The sequence below is a fragment of the Solanum verrucosum genome, unplaced genomic scaffold (genome assembly GCF_900185275.1).
Source record: "Solanum verrucosum unplaced genomic scaffold, falcon-dt-bn FXZP01000307.1, whole genome shotgun sequence".
Lineage (NCBI taxonomy): Eukaryota > Viridiplantae > Streptophyta > Magnoliopsida > Solanales > Solanaceae > Solanum > Solanum verrucosum.
In genome coordinates this window covers 1,183,627-1,203,066 of record NW_026020264.1, presented here as the reverse complement: position 1 = coordinate 1,203,066, position 19,440 = coordinate 1,183,627, and the positions used below count along the sequence as shown (strand labels likewise).

General features: G+C 34.3%; 4 protein-coding genes and 1 pseudogene across 4 annotated transcripts in view; 2 read left to right on the top strand and 3 right to left on the bottom strand.

The window, feature by feature from the left end:
- Window positions 1-262: 262 nt before the first annotated feature.
- On the bottom strand, window positions 263-3,430 carry LOC125833558 (uncharacterized; annotated as a pseudogene).
- Window positions 3,431-8,233: 4,803 nt separating this feature from the next.
- LOC125833743 (uncharacterized) lies at window positions 8,234-9,200 on the top strand. The gene has a single exon (XM_049512929.1). It carries the CDS (start codon window positions 8,254-8,256, stop codon window positions 9,022-9,024), a length of 771 nt encoding a protein of 256 aa, XP_049368886.1. The 5' UTR covers window positions 8,234-8,253; the 3' UTR covers window positions 9,025-9,200.
- Window positions 9,201-10,495: 1,295 nt separating this feature from the next.
- On the top strand, window positions 10,496-11,691 carry LOC125833727 (uncharacterized). The gene has a single exon (XM_049512915.1). It carries the CDS (start codon window positions 10,510-10,512, stop codon window positions 11,689-11,691), a length of 1,182 nt encoding a protein of 393 aa, XP_049368872.1. The 5' UTR covers window positions 10,496-10,509.
- A 2,444-nt stretch (window positions 11,692-14,135) lies between these two features.
- LOC125833737 (uncharacterized) lies at window positions 14,136-15,333 on the bottom strand. The gene has a single exon (XM_049512925.1). The coding sequence runs from the start codon at window positions 15,132-15,134 to the stop codon at window positions 14,307-14,309; it is 828 nt and encodes a 275-aa protein (XP_049368882.1). The 5' UTR covers window positions 15,135-15,333; the 3' UTR covers window positions 14,136-14,306.
- Window positions 15,334-15,858: 525 nt separating this feature from the next.
- The window catches only part of LOC125833708 (callose synthase 2), a 32,036-nt gene continuing 28,454 nt past the window's right edge, over window positions 15,859-19,440 (bottom strand). Inside the window, exons 38-43 of the mRNA XM_049512887.1 lie at window positions 18,798-18,910; window positions 18,494-18,723; window positions 17,601-18,398; window positions 17,461-17,511; window positions 16,480-16,665; window positions 15,859-16,388 (exon numbers count right to left, since the gene is read on the bottom strand). Of these exons, the coding sequence (XP_049368844.1) occupies window positions 16,140-16,388; window positions 16,480-16,665; window positions 17,461-17,511; window positions 17,601-18,398; window positions 18,494-18,723; window positions 18,798-18,910 (1,627 nt within the window). The 3' untranslated portion in view covers window positions 15,859-16,139. The remainder of the gene's footprint in view (window positions 16,389-16,479; window positions 16,666-17,460; window positions 17,512-17,600; window positions 18,399-18,493; window positions 18,724-18,797; window positions 18,911-19,440) is intronic.

Below are 19,440 nucleotides of genomic sequence, written 5' to 3'. Positions count from 1 at the left end.
TATAACGAAAAATGGAACTAACAAAGAAAATTATTGTAGAAGATAACTAGAAGGGAGATGAGAAGCATAGACTCAAAGAAAGGGGATGAGAGGACTAGACATTTTTCTCAACAATTTGCATAATTCCTAAAGCACATATCACTCCCCTTTTTGATGGAACCGTTTCATGCCCACTACTCATCTTGGATCCCAAATTAACCTGGCCCTATTGCTTGTTCTCGGCCCAATAGCTCTTGTCAGCCCAATAACAACTTGTATAACATTAGTATCTACAGTGTTGGACTTGGTTCATAACAATACTCCCGTCCTCAATAGGAGCCTTGTCCTCAAGGTTCGAGTTAAGACATTGCTCTTGTCCTTTACCAACCCAAATGCAAGAATACCACAAGGTTGACATAATTAACTTATTATGATCCAAGTTGTCTAAAGCGACACAAAATACATAGTTTCTTGTAGGGGTGGCAAATGGGTGGTTTGGATCGGATTTGGATGGATTGAATATGAATTGAGTTAAAATAGATTGGATCACAATCCATCCACATAAATAAAGTATAAATTTTAGGAATCACATAGTTTTAATATGAAATTACAATCTATCCCTATTTAGTTTGTAATTACATTAATTCCTGGAAAAAGTAAAACAAACCGAATACATAATATGTAGCTCGGATACATTAAAAACTAGCTCGAATACATTATAAAATAAACCGGATACATAATATGTAGCTCGGATACATTAAAAACTAGTTCAAATACATTATAAAATAAATCGGATACATAATATGTAGCTCGAATACATTATAAAATAATTTAGAATTAGGAGAGAAATAAGGGATTTTAGAAGTTTTTAGAAATAGAATGAAATATTAGAAATAAAAGAAACATAAGACGTGTATTTCAGTAATTTTTCCTATAAATAAAATATAGGTAAATATGGATTTGGTCAAATATGGTTTGGGTAAAATGGTTGTAATCCATTTTAATCTCTTAAAGCCAAAAAAATTTAAATCAAAGCTAAGTTGGTAATACCTCAACCCCTACCATCCCACCCTACCCCTATCACCCCACCCATGTACCCCCACCCCAAAAAAAAATTAAAAAGACTTTTTTTAAAAAAAAAAAATTGGCAACCCCTACCCCCCAACCCCCAAAAAAATTTTAAAAAAACTTTTTTTTCTGTAAAATAAAAAATTTAATTTTTTCTTTGCCGAACCCCTCCCCTGTACCCCCCACTTCCCTCCACCCCCACCCCTGTACCCCTAGTCCCCTACCCCCACCCCTCGGGGAGTCGTGCCCCAATGACCGCCCCCCCCCCCCACCTTCCATCCAACCTACCCCTAATTTTTTTGTTTTAAAAAAAAAATTATGTTTTTCCAAAAAAAATTACCCCTCCCCCTGGTGGCCCCCCACCCTCCACCCAAACGACCCCTAATTTTTTTTGTTTTTCAAAAAAAAAAAATCCACCTCTCCCCCCCCCCCCTCTCATCCCCACCCACCCTCCAATTTTTTTGAAAAATAAATTAATATTTTTGAAAATTTAAAATTAATATTAGAATTTTTATTTTTTAGCACAATTTAAAATTTTGAGTAGTAGAGAGAAGTGAGTGATCTATTATAGGTCTATATGGATACCCATTTTGACCATATTTGTAGGAGCTCTTAAAATAGCTTGAAGCTCATATTTACCCAATTAAAATATGAGTGATTCAAGTCATTAAATATGAGTAAAATTGACTCATTTCATTAATATGGGCTTAAATTGTCACCCCTAGTTTCTTGTAACTCTAAGGAACATGGTAAGTGAACGAGAGCCATGATCAAATAGAAACACTAATCCGAATTGATTAGGTGGAAATAAATGCAAAGTTAAGATAAGTGAAGCATGACCAAGTCTACTAAAGTGATCAATTATACCTCAGTTAGTAAGTTGGTCATATCTACAAGTTGAAAGCATTTCAGATATCTCCTCCATGCATCGGGCTATCCCAAGTTTATGTAGCATATTAAACATGGCAAAGTCACTGAAACTAGAAAATGTAGAATCAAACCATAATGGAAGTATTACCACAAATGCAGGAACCAATTGTCGTATTTTATTTTCAATGGTAAAAAGTTTTTCTTCTTCCTCATTCCTCTCTTCATTTTCAACATCAATAGCATAGTCATTTTCCTCAATAGTATCTGTAATAATCGTAAGCACCTTGTGTGATTCTAGAATAACATCCTTACATCCTACGAAAAATTCATCGAACACCTTGTGTGCCTCATTGTTGTTGTATACAAGTGGTTCACTAACGTGTTGTGGAACAGGGAACTCCGCCTCCTCTTTGGTTTCATCCAAAATCGAATGAAAAAACTTCTTTTTTGCTTGAATGTCCAACATTTCAGCGCTGCCACTTTTACTTAGCTTTATTGCATTCTCAACATCTACAAAAATATCAGGTGTCTTATTTGACTTTTCACCGAACACCTAGTGGGAAGATTTTGTTGGGTTTTCAAGGTGTGAACAGAAAATGAAGGGTTGTGACTCTCCTAAAGAGTTGTAACTATGCCGAAAGATTGTGATCTTTATGAAAGGTTGTGTCCTTTCTAAAGGGTTGTGACCGTTTGAAAGGTTATGTCTTTTCCAAAGTATTGTGACCTTTCTGAAAGGTTGTCTTCTTTCCAAAGGGTTGTGACCTCTACCCTTTGTTGGCTATAAATAAAGAGGTTTTCTTTCATTTTTCTGCATCGAATTATTCCCTTCTTTTGCATACATTTCTTACAAAACAAAATCGATCAATCGTGTCTATGTGTGTGATTCGTTATTGTCATTTTGAGTTCATTAAAATTATCGAAGTTTAAGGTACCGCTACTTCTTTTAATGGTTAATCCGTTTTATCTTGGGAGGAATTAATCTGCAACCTCGGGTTCTTGAGGGGATTAAATTTCTTAAGGACACACAGTGGGTTCTGTGAACTCGGATAGTTCTTTGTGTTTTTCTTTTCATCTTTTATTATTCATGGTTTGCTAATCTGAATACAAGAAATAACAGATTTCACTTTGTTGTAGTCCGATGGTGCATTCCACGACTGAGGCGTGGGCAAGTTAGCAAAGTGTTCAATGACGAAATAGTTGCTGCCCATGCCTGATAATCATCCACTGTGGTAAACTGCCGGAGAAAGGAGAATCAATTGTGAGGAGTTTTTCGACTTTGAAAACGAATAAACAATTTATCTACGAAATGATCCCAACCCGCAAGTTGTTTGTTTCGGAAGAGCCAACGATACCATTCCAAAGCCTCGCCATCCAAATAGAATGAAGCCAATGACAGTTTATGCTCCGATAATATGTCGTAAAAGAGGAAATACTTCTCTGTCTTAATCACCCAATCTAGAGAATTGACACCACTGAAGCGACCCATGACAGTGGGTTGAGATAGGTCCACCATGGTAGATGGAATCAATGAAAGCACTAATAGCAACTTGTATGACATTAGTATCTATAGTAGGCTGGACTTGGTTCATAACAACTGAAGACTGAAACAACAAAAACACACCTAAGTATTGTGATATTTTTGAATTTCATAACTAAATTATCAAAGGTATAAGTTCCATACGTGAACTATCACTAAATGTTGATCGAAAAACACATTAATTAATTACCAGTTCTTCACTTTTTCAATCTGAATTATCACCATTGTTCAGGTAGGAAAAGTGAACAACTGAGAGATGAGGTGTGTTTCGATAAACGTTTGGTGATAATTCAGGTATGAAGCTCAAAAAATCAAAATATTTTAGGTGTGTTTTTGACCCTTAACTCAAGATGGCAAGTCTCATATGTTGAAAAATTAATTCTATTTTTGAGAAGCCATTAGTACTTTATTCGGAGTTGATTTCTTGGATGGACAACCAATTCATAATTATTATCTCAAAAAGTTATTTTCTTTGTTGAAGAAAATTGAAATAGAGAAGAAATATTTATGAGATAATAAGTATTAACTAGGTGATAATATGATATATTCAACTCCTTCAACTTAGGAATTATTGTCACATAGATATTCAAACTATATTTTTGTTTTTGTAAATAATTATTGAATATTAATTAATTACTTTCGCATCTTCATACATCTTTTTTCTTATTGATTGTATAGTTATTTATTACTCCCTCTGTCCTTAATTACTTGTTCATATTTCCTTTTTTAGTTGTCCCTAATTACTTGTCCATTTTGACAAATCAAGAATGGACAAAAAAATTTTTTATCTATTATATCCTAAATTAATTACTTTGAAAAATGTAGAACTTTTTGAAAATCTTAAGTTCTTAATTCATCCACTTCATTATATAGGGGTAAAATGGTAAACTCACTATGTCAATTATTGTTTTCTTAATAGGTGCGTCAATTCAAAAGTGGACAAGTAATTAGGGACAGAGAGGGAGTACTTATTAGAAAGGATGGAATATATTCACAAGAAATGTCGACACTTTAACGAAGGTTAGTGGAAGGTAATTAAGATCGTCAGTTAATTCACAGATGGATTCTTGAAACTTAATTACACACAAGATTTTTTGACCAAATTAAGTCATTATTAAAATCAATTCACCAAAATAATAGTACGTTTTTTTGAAATTTTACAAAACTAATATAAACGTAATTCTCAGTAACGTTTTAGGTTATATTTTATTCAAAAAAATTCAATAACAAAAAATTGACAGAGTAAACATACATAAAACGTTATTGTCAGTAACGTTTTATAATTCATTACTGTGAAGCACATTTTACAGCTAAAATGTGACTCACAGTAATGTTTCTCTAGAATGGATAAAAATTGAAATTCAATCTTGTACATGCCTTATTCATTATTCAAATTTCCACTATTAAAATGGATAGATATATTTTGTACATACCTTCACTTGAAATATATGTGATTTTCTCTTTTCTTTCTCTTTTCGTACATAGACAGTATTTTTTAAAATGAAAGGGAAAAAAAGTGAGGAAGACTTTGCGCAAATTGAAGCTTGTCTTGTATCATTTCAATTTCAAAATTTGTAAATAAATCATATGAGAGATCTTCTTCTAACCTAAGATACCATCCCTTCCAAATATTAATTCAATCGGTTTCTTATGATTATTAAATATTAGACTATCAATAAAGAAGCTATTTAATTAAAATTGATGTAATAAGTAAGCAAAACAACTATTAAAACAAAACATAATGACTACATCATAATAGAAGAGACAAAGAAATTAATCGATATTGTAGTAAAGCCCTCCTCAGTCTCCTATATATATATGAAGTAAATAGGACAAATTACTTAACTACACTCATTTACTTACCTTAATATCCATTTATCCCTACTTATTTCAAAAATTTCAAAAATTCCTTATTTACCTATGTATCCCGTATGTATCCCGTGCACAACGCTATGTATCCCTCTATGTGGAATGTATCAAACGCTATGTATCCTATGCACAACGCTATGTATCCCACATGTATCCCGTGCACAATGCTATGTATCCCGCAAACATCATTTTTAAGGGATTTTTGGTAAATAGAAAACTAGAAGGGATAGGATGTTATTTAGTACTTATAATATGTGGTTCCTATAATTTATATAAGTAAATATATGTGTAATATATATATAGTGGAAAGTTTAATAAAGTTGAATGAGGCATGAAAGATTGAATTTTAATTTTCAGTCATTCCAGAGAAACGTTACTGTGAGTCACGTTTTAGTTATAAAATGTGCCTTAGAGTAACGAATTATAAAACATAACTGACAATAACGTTTTATGTATGTTTACCCTGTCAGGTTTTTGTCTTTCTTGTTATTGATTTCTTTTTGAATAAAATATAACCTAAAACGTTACTGAAAACTACGTTTATACTAGTTTTGTAAAATTCCAAAAAATGTATTATTTTGGTGAATTGATTTTAATAATTACTTACTTTGATAAAAAAAATTGTGAAATATAAATACATAGTGAAACACAGATAGAGAGAGGTAGAGGGACGAGAGAGGGGAAGAGGAGAGCGAGAGAGGAGAAGAGGCAAGCTGGAGAGGAGAGAGGGGAGATAAATTCGATAGATACAATGTATTTATAAGTGTATCCAGAGGTAACTCAAACAAGATATGTAATTATTGAAACTATCAATGTGTTGAGTAATTAGCATCTATACTAGTATATGTTTTATGATAGTTGCTCTCAAGAAAATGTGTTTTCAATATCATACACCTATTTATTATCTTTTTTCAATAAATATTCCCTCTTTCATTTCTCTTCAATAAATAAAAAGATGATTAATCTAAACAATCAAAATATTGTATGTATATGTGTTATTCACCTATGTTTTTTGTGCTAATTATAAGTCAATGTTAATTACTTTTAAAAATAAGTATTACTAACGGCAAAATATTCAATAATATTTTGATTTTCTAAAACTAACAACTATTTTGAACCATTTATTTTTAGTAAGAATGACCAGTAAAGTAACTCGAAGGGAGTAAAAAGATCAAAATTCAAATTTATAAAAATTCAAAGTCTTGGATTTGGCTCCCCTCCATTACCCTTTCCCTCCATTTCGTCAACTACACATCTAGATGAAAGACATGTGTACTATTTAATTGTTAAAAGTCAAGATTATATTGCATTAACTAGTATCATAACCATAGTTAAGGAATAAATTTTGAACAAATAATTTCTTACTTTGGCAAGAAAAATATTCCTACAAATCTTTGAACCGTTTAATTTCATTTTTTATTTCTATAGTCAAATATTAATATTGTACATTATTTAATCGCTTCCTATGCTAGCAAATTTATTCTTGAAATATTAGGTTGAGAAATTTAAAAAATAAAAGGAAGAATTATCATTGATGATAGAAATCATATAATAAAAAATGGGAAGTAAAAAATGCATTAGAATTACAAATGTGAGAGTATAAATTTTAAAAAATAAAATAAAATAAAATATCAATTTAAAGGCAAAATATTTTGTAAGACTACTGTTAGGCTAAACAAATTAAACGTTGTTAAGTTCATGTTCCATAATTTTAATATTTTAATATAAAAATATAAAATAAAATTAATGATATAAATATATGGATACGAAAAATTGAGAAGAATTAATTATTCTTACTAAATTTGGAGAGAATTTTTTCCAAAACTTATTCACTTAACTATGGTTATGATACTAGTTAATGCAATATAATCTTGACTTTTAACAATTAAATAGTACATATGTCTCTCATCCAGATGTGTACTTGACGAAATGGAGGGAAAAGGTAATGGAGGGGAGCCAAATCCCAAAGTCTTACTATAAACTTAAAATTTTGGCTTCGCAAAATCATGAAAGAGCAGCTCAATACATAAAATATTTCATATTCACACATGATATAAAGAAAAAAGAGTTGCATTTGAAATGATGTGATATAAACAATCTAATATAAAAATTAAGCGGACATATATGACTGTTCGTGTGGCAAGTTAATTTTGAGACACTACGGTCTACCATAATCAAACTCCAACGCGTTCAATTAAGTATTGGTCAATAGTCAGCACTAGGATAATGAATGATAAAAATGCCAACTTGCTAATAGGAAAAAGTCGAACAGTTGATTGTTGCCGTAACATGCATCCATGAACCTCAATGAAGTCGACTTCAAAAGTTATCAATTTGCCGAAATCAGTCGATTTAATTTCACAGTTTATATCTCAGAGACAACCTATAAATCTAGATAGAGCTGCTTTTTTTTTTTTTTTTGGGTCTGATATACATATTGGGGCTCACGACTAAATTTGGATTCATGTCGAAAAATCTCAATTGAGATAATTATTCACCTGACAAGTTGATTAGTATTAAGACGATGCAATAATCAAACTCCAATGTGTGATGCAGATTAGAACAAGCTCTGAATGAACTGGTAGTCGACCAGTACTACTTAGGAAAATGATTGATGAAATGCCAACTTGTATGAGCAAAAAGTCTGCTGCCGGAACTTCGATGAACCTCAACACAGTTGACTTGTGAATTACGTATTAATATTCTCGGAGCCATTTTAGTCAAAGTCAAAAAATCGAAGATGCTCGGCCCCATTTTAGTACGTAGACAATGGATACCAGTTAGTCAATCAACTGGCCAAATTGTTATAGCAAAAGAAGAAAATATGTAAGCAAAGGAAACAATTAAAATATCTATAAATATAAATCATTACTTGCAGATAGCTAAGCTAACTCTCCATTATATTGCACAACAAAATTACAAGAAAAAAAATGGGAAGACAAAATCGGGGTACAAATGCGGGACCTCAAGATAAACAACACTTCAGTCATTCTCACATCTTGAAACTAATTGTGAATCCAACTGAAACTCTCAATTGCAATGCTTGTGAGAAACCAAACAATAGTCACACGCCTTTCTACGGCTGCAACACCTGCCAATATTTCCTCCACGATAACTGTTTCAATGCTCCGCGTTTTATCAATCACTCGTCTCATCCTTCCCACCCCTTGACCCTTCACCAAATTCCATCTTACTCGAGTCGTTCCTATACTTGCAAGGCTTGTGGCTCTGCTGGTAATGGATTTTGCTTTAGCTGTGCTGCTTGTGAATTTGATATTCACTTGCAATGTGCGTCCAGTCCTAGCTCCATACTTGTTAATAACCACCCACATCAATTGGAGCTCCACTTCGGTTCTCCATACGAAGATAAGAATATCAAATACAATTGTGATATGTGCAATGTGATAATGAACAGGGACGATTGGTTGTACTACTGTGCTGGGTGTGATTTCGGGTCACACTTGCACTGTGCAATAACTAGTCCTGAAGTCGGTGTTTTCCCCAAACAGCACCGTCCAATTCCAAATTCAAATTCAAATCCAAATCCAAGTCAGAATTCAAATTCAAGCTGGAATTCCCATGCGAATGCGGCGGTGGAAATGATAAATTCAGTGAATGACGATCATGACCGGCTTATAGCAGCTCAAATTGCAGCTCAGATCGACGCACGAGGAAGACGTGCTATCCTGGACTCGATCTAGGCGTACAATTACATATATCTAATTCTTCCGCTTTGGCCTTCTTCAGTTTTTATTGCAAAATAAATGCTTTATTGTTGTTATGTTATTCCTCTTTCAAATTTTGTATCGTTGATCATCAGGTTCTCTATTTTAATTTTGGTTTCTATGTTTATTTATTACAAACTAGTGTTTGATTTCCCCTTTTTTGTTCTCCAAAATTACTGTCTTTGGCAGAATGATAACCATATCAGTCCTCTCCTTGTAAAAATATATATTCAAGAAAAAAGAAAAGAGGAAGAAGACTGAAGACTGAAACGACAAAAACACACATAAGTATTGCAGTTGTTTGAGTTTCATAGTTGAATTATCAGGCGTGTGAGCTTTCTACATGAACTATCACCAAAATGTATCGAAACACACGTTAATTGTCGATACTAATCAAAATAAATGATAAATTATTCTCATGAAAAGATCAATAATATTACGCGTGACCTTTCAATATATCGAGTGATTATATAAAAGAAACTTATTGTAATTGTTGATATATGAAGATATAAAACCTGTAATAAAACGAGGTCAAGATAGAATATGGTGATTGTTATTTATTTTCCACTTTATCAGCTTTTAACGGTTATAAATATTTTTTATTTAGAAAAAGAACTCATAAATATCATGATAATGATTTTCCTGGCTAAAGTATGCACACAAAAAAACAAATTTTATAAGTGAAAATTTCATGTTGATTGTCTTCCCCACCCCTGCCTCGCAACATGTGCATCTCCGCCCTCCCAACTACGCTCGCACAAGGCACAACCCCAACACCCGCAAACTCTCCCATAGCCCCCCCCCCCCCCCCTCCCCGCGTACCCAACATTTGTAGTGTTTGCCTAAATTCTATACAAACATTTTTTAGATAATATTTAGTATATTTATCAAATATTAAAAATAAAAATAAAAAAAAGTAAGAAAAAATCACTTATTTTTAGAAAAAAATTCTCCGTACCAAACATACCCAAGAAAGAAAAATGTTGTAGCTATGCAGGAACTTGAAAACTTATTACCAAGAGAGTTTTTCCTTTTCCAGTGTGCGACCTGACTAGGCCAATAGTTACGGAAGTTTTGAGCACTCAAAGTTCATATGAGGGGGAAAAAGTGAGAGGAAGAGGGAGCTGCCTCGGATTTGATTATTCAATTCACTTTATGACATACATGGTTTTGTAGTTAAAGCAACTCTATAGGGTTTTTGTAAAATATTTGATTGTCCGGCGCTACAAGCAAAATATTTAGTCATGTCTACGCAGATTTTTCACTATTTTATGTAATTTCATGATTTTGTCATAATCTTTAAAAGTCAGAAGTTGACTTCCAGGATAAGAAATACCAATTAAACTTGATAGTGGATGTACTAAAATCATATAATTCATTTTCAAGAAATACATATAACCATGTCTATCTAAAAAGAAACCACACATTGAAACAACATAGAGACTGAGCAAGTTGAGAGACATGAAATATCAAGATAACCAACATTTCAGCCACCATCATATTTTGAAAAAACTTGTTCTTGATGAAAATGAGGAACTTCAATGTCAAGCCTGTGAGAAGTTCATTTTTGAGCCCTTTCATGGTTGCATCTCTTGCAATTTCTACCTCCATGACAATTGCCTCAACGCGCCTCGTTCTCTGGTTCACCCTTCTCATCTTTCTCACCCTTTAACCCTTCTACCAACTCCTACTTATTCGAGCCGATCTTTTACTTGTAATGCCTGTGGATCTGAAGGAAGATCTTGTAGCTTAAGTTGTGCTCACTGCGAGTTTGATCTGCACGTGCAATGTGCCCTTTTGCCCCAAACACTCTTACTTCCCCAACACCATCATCATGAACTTAAACTTATATTTGATTCCTCTTTTGGTGATGAGGATGAAAGTTCCATTTTTGTTTGTGATCTCTGTAATGGAAAAGTAGAAGAGAATTCTTGGTTATATTATTGTGCTGATTGTGATTTTGGAACACATATCGAATGTAGTAGCATTTCCAAATATGTCAACAAACCAAAAGAAAATGCAGTCATCACGAAACCAAATGAAGAACTTGTCATTAGTAAATCAACAAAAAGTCCAGTCAGGATAACAGAGGAAAAAACAGCCAAGAATCCCAAAATGAAGCTAGTAGTTGAATCTTCAGTAGAAAAACTAGCAGACGAATTATCAGAAGCAGAAGAAAATGCAGTGATCATGAAACCAAACGTGGAAGAATCAAGCAACAAAGAAATTACTGAACAAGTATTCAATACATCAACAGAAGATCCAGTAAGGAAAACAGAGAAAAAATTTGCCAAGAGTGTTAGAGTACTAAATCCCAAAATGAAGACAGTAGACAAATCACAAGAAGAAAATGCAGATATTCTGAAACCAAAGGAAGTACCAACAACAAGGAAAACAAAGAAAAAATCAGACAAGAATCCAGGAGAAAATCCCAAAAGGAAGCCAGTATCTGAATCGTCCCAAGACGAAAATTCAGCAGACAAATTACGAGAAGGAGAAGAAGAAGAGGAGTCGTCAGAATTAACATATTATGAAGCTCAGCGCAGACTGAAAGAACAACACATGAAAAACATGATCATACTTCAAGCTATGGACAATGCTGCTAGCTACGTTGGGCCCTCAGGGGGTTATTACTATTATTGACCTTCTATCAACATTCAATATCATGCACTCAATTCACTTGTATTCAAGTATTTCCTTTTCTTTGAATCTTGGTATTGCATGTTGTTTTGAAGTATAATTTCATCCCTATATATATATGTTTGAATGGTTTTATGTTTGTTAGCATTGATTGTATTTTCAATATTGTTGCGAGCTGTTAGCTAGATGAGTCTATCTTGGATTTAACTCAACTTCAAAAGTTAGCTCATGGAGGCAAATTTGTCCAACACCATGTAAGGAGATTATGTACCCTTTTTTCCATCAAGGTGGGACTCCAATACCCCGGCATGCACCGTACTTGTCATTTGAGGGTGTTGGAGTCCTAAATCGATGGGAAAAAAGGTACATGTGTCCACCTTGGGCAATATTGCCCCCGTGAGCTAGCTTTTAGCCATGGAGTGGGGTTAGGCCCAATATCTATTTCTTTATTATGCATGGTATCAAAGTCTCGTCCCAATTCATTGTTTGCCCGAATTTTTGGGCCCCTGTCTTGGACAATTCTCCCCTAATGAAATAACGTTTGGGGCTGAGTTAATCCAAGATCCAATTTATTATCATTTCCTTTTCTCGATGTATTGAGTACAAATATTTTTGGATGTTAGCATACTGAGAGGGAAAAGATCAAATCCAAAGTTGTCATATTTTGCTTTTCTATATTCTTATTTAACAACTTATAACATGATTACTTCTTTTAAATCAGAAAATTAATGCTGTTAGAAGATTTGACTACTCTCCTCTCCTAAATAAGAGAAAAATAAAATCAATTGTGCTAATACATGCTTTATTTCCACTTCTACTTTTAAATAAAAACAATTATCATACATGTTTTATTAATTTCAACCTAATATTAATAAAGTTGGCTTCACGCGTAAAATAGACAATAAGCATAAAAGTGGATAATAATCAGTTAATCACATAGAATGTACAAATATTCTTTCAAAATTGTAAATAAAAATATATAGCACAATAGGCAAAGGGGACAATTGAAATTCAAAGAGAAGCTTCCTCCACTAACTGTGATGGGACTCAAAACAGTATGGTAAGCTAGTTGTATTATATTAATTTAATAATATCCAAACATCTATTTGAGATTATAATCATTAGTCATAACGCAAAGATTATAATGTAGATAATTTTAATTATCATAATACGTGGTAATTTTTATAAGTTGCTTCATTTGGTTCATTCATATTAAAATTTAAAATCTAAATATGCATGCATCATTTAGTTTTAAACACGCGGTTGATCTTAAATTGGATAAATATATTTCCAAATACACCCCTGGTTTAAATATATAGACATACCCCCATTTTTGTTCTATCTTCAAAGGTCAGAAATTTTAAGGAAAAATAGTTTAATGGAGATTGCAGAGAACGAAATGTTCAGATTTCGTGTATCAGTGAAGTCCGTATATTCTGGTGATACTGAAATTGTTTATAGGGAAAAGCTTTAAATATGCTTCCAATTTTGCAAAAAACAATTTATATTAGGGTTATGTTATCCTTGTCATTGCAAAAATTGACTAGATTTTCTCTTGATGATGAATGATAATATGTTCGCCTTTATTCACAAGTAAAAAAATGGTCAATTTTTTCCCTTAAAACTATAGGTAATGGTACATTTGTCGAGAAAATGATCAAAATAGTCCTTAAGAAAAAGGGATTGTTTTCTTTTGGTCCTTAATATATTTGACATGATTGATATAGTCTTAATGTATTATAAAAGGGGTTCAAGTTGATACTTTGCCCTAAAAGTAACAAATTCATCAACATTTTCTGTTAAGTTTGACCCTGGGTCCCTAATCATTTTCTCTACATTTGTCAATAGAATTTTAACATAAGGTCGTTATTCTAGTGGCAACAATATCAACGTCTACTTAGAACCTACAACGATCAGGTTTTATCTCCAAAACTCAAATTAACTACAATTAAGCTTCAAATCTACTCAAATGATGATTAATTATATAATCGAATCATGTTATCACCTCTGTCGAAACTCAATCGACACAATATATATCTTCAACAATCTTTCTCAATTCATGAATGTCAAAGCTTTATATCGACCTCTTCATACTTAAACAAACATGTTGCATTGTATTCAGTTTCTAAATCATTTATCAATAATATCATGATGGTCTAGAACGATTTATAGTGGTTGACGATCAATGCTTACACAAGATAACTATGAAAAAACACCTGAAAAATATGAGGTACTTGAAAATAGTCGAAGAAGATACATAGAAAAAGTGGTGAAGATGAAACAAAGCTTCCAAGGAGGCTTTCTCGAGTCTTTTTCCCTCATACCCTTTGGTTTGGGACGACAAGTACTTCGTCTCGAGTAGGACACCGATCTCTTTCATGGCCTTCTTCAAGACTGGTAACTTGCAATTAAACTAAGCATGAGACTAACTAAAATATTCAGCTTGATTGAGCAATCAAAGTTGATCTAGTTTTATTAGTCAGATCAAAGGATTACTACTACAATTACTTCTATTCATCAAAAGTTAACAACTAAAAAGAGAAGATTAATATCTAAGATCTACACTTAGATACAAAACTAAACTATACAGATCCTTCTTCTTCTTCTTCATGGCCACCTCAATCTCCTACACTTTTCTCAGAACCAGCTTCATTATCCGACTCATTTCCATCTCCATTTTCATCTTCACCTTCCAAATACCGAACCCTTTTCCGCAATTCCTCCAATTCCCTCTCCATTACATACATTTTCTCCTTCAACTCCATGTTTTCTTCCTCCAATCTCTCAATATGTTCCTCCACATCGTCAACTCTATAACCAAAATCATACGTATCTCGACCCGACCCACCATTTCCCGGGTCATATATCATCTCAAAACGGCTCAAGTCATGGCTTAACCTCTTCTCCACTTCCTCAACATCACTGTTCCAAGATACAATAACTCCTTCTCCTTCATCTTCTACTTCTGGCTCATTCTCAGGTGATCGGACCCGGATCAACCCGTTCATCGACCCGTACCCGTCTACACCCCACTCTTCTTTCGCTACATCAGCTAAAATCTCCCTCGTCGGGGAAAACTTCGGCGTCGGTAAAACAGCCGGAGTCACTGGACAAGGGGAAACCAAAGAAGTAATTCCCCCGGATTTCTTCGCACGGATTAGGAACGACGTCGTGTTATGCGGGGTGAAAGGGGTAAAACGATAATTTTCTCTCTGTTTCTTCTTCTGAAAAAACCGGCGGGGTTTGTTCAACCGGTGGGGTTTCTGAAAATCGGAGTTGTAAAGGTTTTGGAGTTTCCAATCACTCTGGTTTACGCTCCCGGGAGTAAAACAAGGCCTTTGTAACACTTGGAAAGTTTGTTGATTTTCGGGTACCATTGTGGGCCTTGGTGGTAAAGGTGGTGGCCAAGGGTGGTAACTCCGGTTCAGAAGCTGAGACTGGTTCATGATCGTCGACCGGTCGGCGGTGAATTTCCTCCTAAAACTCCAAAAAACGCAGAAAAATTTACCACAAATTGGTTATGGGAGATAAAGTGAATCTGAGTGAATTGAGGTTATGTGGAGAGAGAAGGGAAGGAGGAGTCACGTGTAAATCACGTGGATGACGCTATAGCATGAGATAAGTATGGAAACAGTGGTCGCATCAAGTAGGGTCCAAACTGTAATTATGATACGTATACTCGAATTACACGATTTGTAAAATTATCATATACTCTAAAATAAAAACTTTATATATACAAGGCATGTTTTTCTTTTTCGGTAAAGAGTGAGTCTTTTTGGTACATAGATTAAATTATTCTGAATTCATAATTTATCTTACCTGAAAAATGAAATAAAATAATCTCAAATTAAATAGGATAAGATATAGTATTTTTACATTAAGCTTGTTATAAAATTTATACTACATTTGATAGACGGTATAAATTTATCCTCAAATAAAACTTATATCATCTACCAAACAGAGTAAATCTTGTTAGAAAATTAAACTTTTAATACCCATCTTATCCTACGTACCAAACACCAGATCCAAGAACGAGGTAAGAGTGGAGTAAAACCCGATATAACTAGATCTTTGTTTTAAAAAGTCATTTTCTGCAATTTTAATAAACTTAAGTTTTCAAAAATTAAATTAACCATGCCATATGCACGTTTACAAGTGTAATGGAACAAATCACCAAGTGAAAAGGACTTCAAAACACAAAAGGAAATTTCCACTAACAAGCTTTTAATAAATTAATCCATACCAAACCCTCTCCTTTTGATTTAAAATATGTATCCTGTACAAGTCTACAACTCATCTGGACAAATTGCAGAAACTATATTATATACACATGCTACCTGAAATTGTATACATGAACTAAGATACATAATATTTACATGAATATATCCTCAAGATGTCCAACGAATCCAGCAGGATCAGTTTGGAAATGAGTAGTATTGTAGCCTTCAAAACTACTCTTTGTTGCTCGAGGAACGATCCTTCTTTGGTCCACCAAGAATACGAGAAATCTGCAGACCTCTACTGAATGCTTGGTTGAACAACATTCGGGTTTGGAACTCCGAAACAAATGGAAACCAAGCCAAGAATGCAATGGGCGTGAACAACAGCAACCCCATTATAATTTCATAACCACGGGCAAGTGTCCTGACCGATCCCCAGAAGCCACCACGTCGAATCCAAGGTTTCAAAGCTTGAGCAATCTGAAACAATTAAAGCAGGATGAAGACTTAAAACCTGCATAAAGAACGAAAGAGAATGTCTGAGACGCAAAGGAATGGTTGTTGCACTCACCATAAGCATTCCCCAACCGGTAGGCATGAACGCGAGAATGCAAACAATAATATCACGAAATTTCAGGTGTAGAATAACAATCAAACTGATGAGTAGGGCAACAAATGAAAGGAAAATGAAGCCTTCGATCAAACGAAACACGAGCTGAAAATCGGCACTGAATTTCTTCCTTCCGACAGACACAACCTGCAATGAACGAAGAAAGGCAAGCCAAAACTTTAATCAGCACAAGCACCAGAAAGTGCAACAAGCAAAATTGACGGAGGAAAAGCAAGCAAACTACTCCTTCCCATAGTTAAACTGACCATCGTTGATCTGACCTCAGTAATTACCAATAGTTGGATTTTTATGGGAAAACATTGTTATAACACAAGTGTATCTACTAAGCCTCAAAAACACAATGTTCAAGGCAATACTATAATGCGAATAAACTCCGCTGGCGCAAAACAGATGAATAAGATGCAAGAAAATATGCGAATTGCAGGAAACAGCATAAGCACCAGAAAGTGTAGCAAGCAAAATTGACAGAGGAAAAGCAAGCAAACTACTCCTACCCATAATTAAACTGACCATCGTTGGTTACCTTTTATTTAAATCATCTGACCTCAGTAATTACCAATAGTTGGATTTTTAAGGGAAAACATTGTTATAACATAAGTGTATCTACTAAGCCTCAAAAACACAATGTTCAAGGCAATACTATAATGCGAATAAACTCCGCTGGCGCAAAACAGAGATAAATACGATGCAAGAAAATATGTGAATTGCAGGAAATTGTAATCCAAAAGTTAAATCTCCTGTAAAAGAAAAAGGTTAGTATTTGTAACCATAAATTATAGCTAAAAACTGGTAACCATCACTTACTAAGTCATGTATTCTTTTTACGGTTTTGTGATATAAGAATGTGTATCTCTATAACTTCTGAGATGCTGGGGGAACTTATCAAAGAATATAATAAGAAAGTGACATGTTAGAACTCACCTTCATTACTGCTAATATCCCAAAAATGACGATCCAAGAAACACCGTAAACCTGAATATGCAGCAAGAAACAAAAAGAGTCAGTACTAGAATATTTCAGTTGATCATTTCTGCAGACTGAAATGCAAACTAAGGACGTACCAGGATACTTGTTTCGTTATTCAAAATTGTGAGGTGATATACAAGTCCGTATTGATATATAAAAAAGCGCAATGATAATAATATCTCGACTACAGTGCCACGAATCCCTGAATGATAAAGATGCTCATGTTCTTTCTCCCACCAAGATTCCCAGCTTTTTTCTGGGGATACACCGATACCACCACGATTGTTTATCCATTTATTCCAGTCTGCCCAGTCATCAACAATCTTTTGCCACTCGAATCCAGAAGGATTGAACAGGAATGGGGCAAAGAGCCATGTAACAACCAGGAACCATATAGATGCGGTTATAAGAACATATGCCACCATATCTCTGTATGATCTACCAAATATATGGTAGACAAGAAGTAGAATCATCAGTTCAATTCCCTTGACAAAATGGCTTCGGGAGTACAAACGATAGTTTTCAGCAAATTTAGCGTGAAATACAACAAAGCCACGACCAGTGCCTCTATATTGAGCACCCCCATGGAGCAATGTTCTCCCATAATAGTGGGTCCTTGTTCCAAGAGAAAATGTAAAGAAAACAGGAGCAAGTTGTAGTTGCATCAGCACAAAATCAGTTAAGGCATTGCGGAAGCCCCTCTCAAGGCCTATCTCCATCATCATGGGCAATGCCATCAATAAGCCAATTTGCACAAAAGACTGAGAGGCAAGAGCAACTTGAAGAGGCTTATTATTTCGAATAGCTGGGTGTGAACTCAATCCTTCTTCAAGCCCACTGACGACAAGATACAGCCGACCATAAAGAAATACATATACAATAATGACGGTTATCTGCCAAAGAAGATACATTCATTTAGATAGACTATAAAGAGAATAAACCCGGTTAGGATCATGGAAGTCTAAGCTGGAAAGCAGTTGAGCAGTACCAAGGTAGTAAAGTAGAATCCTATAGTGGTGAAGAAGCATGATAGCATACGGAAGAAATCAAATCGATGTCCAAGCCTGTATACATCACGACTCATTGTTTGCTCACCATTTCCATTAGCTATCTTTGCCTCAAACAGTGAAATTTGGTTAAGGCCAACATCTCTTCCTTTACCAACTTGGATGTACTCATGGTGAGTAACATTACCCCCCCGTAGGGTAGAATTAAAACCTAAAAGATGCAACAAAATTTGTAAGAATAGACAAAGCTACAGGATTTACGTGTCAATGTGGGTTTTCAAATACCGGCAAATATGTCTTCACTTAGGTTGATGACTTTGGAAGCCTTGCTCACACCACCTCTTGTTAAATGAAACAATCTATCGAATACATCAGGATGACCATAGTGGAAACGTACTCTGAGACAAAGCATCCACAATAGACGAGAAACTTCATGTCAGTAAAACCTTTTTGACCTACTGAGATGAAAAGACATATTTGCATTATTATGATCCAGAATCCATGCAACTACAGCTTGAAATAGGATGTTCCATCACTTTATCCTAAGATTACAGAAAGGAAATCAAACCTTACCAAGTAAAAAATAGTCACAGGGCGACAAAAAGGATAACCTAGAAGATGAGAAGGTTCATTAACTTTCATAAGTAGAACACCTAGGCAACTAGATATGAAAAGGCGCGCAAGTACTAAATATCAGACATTTAGCCTCTGGCTACACAAGGAAGAACAAGGAGAATGGATATTAACGGGGAGAGAGAGAGAAGAGAAGAGAAGAGAGAAGGAAAGCAGGATTTCAGTGCATTAGAAAAAAACTCCCTGTCATCAGTAGGCTACTTACAGAACAGAAAACAAAAAATAAGAGAGAGGAGGGCAAAATTCTACTAGAATATAATAGTTCAAGTTGGCACTCAACAAAAGAGTCAGTACT

Bases quoted from the DNA above. Each gene is read 5' to 3' on its own strand.
- LOC125833737 (XM_049512925.1), bottom strand. From the start codon at position 15,134: ATGAACCAGTCTCAGCTTCTGAACCGGAGTTACCACCCTTGGCCACCA.
- LOC125833727 (XM_049512915.1), top strand. From the start codon at position 10,510: ATGAAATATCAAGATAACCAACATTTCAGCCACCATCATATTTTGAAA.
- LOC125833743 (XM_049512929.1), top strand. From the start codon at position 8,254: ATGGGAAGACAAAATCGGGGTACAAATGCGGGACCTCAAGATAAACAA.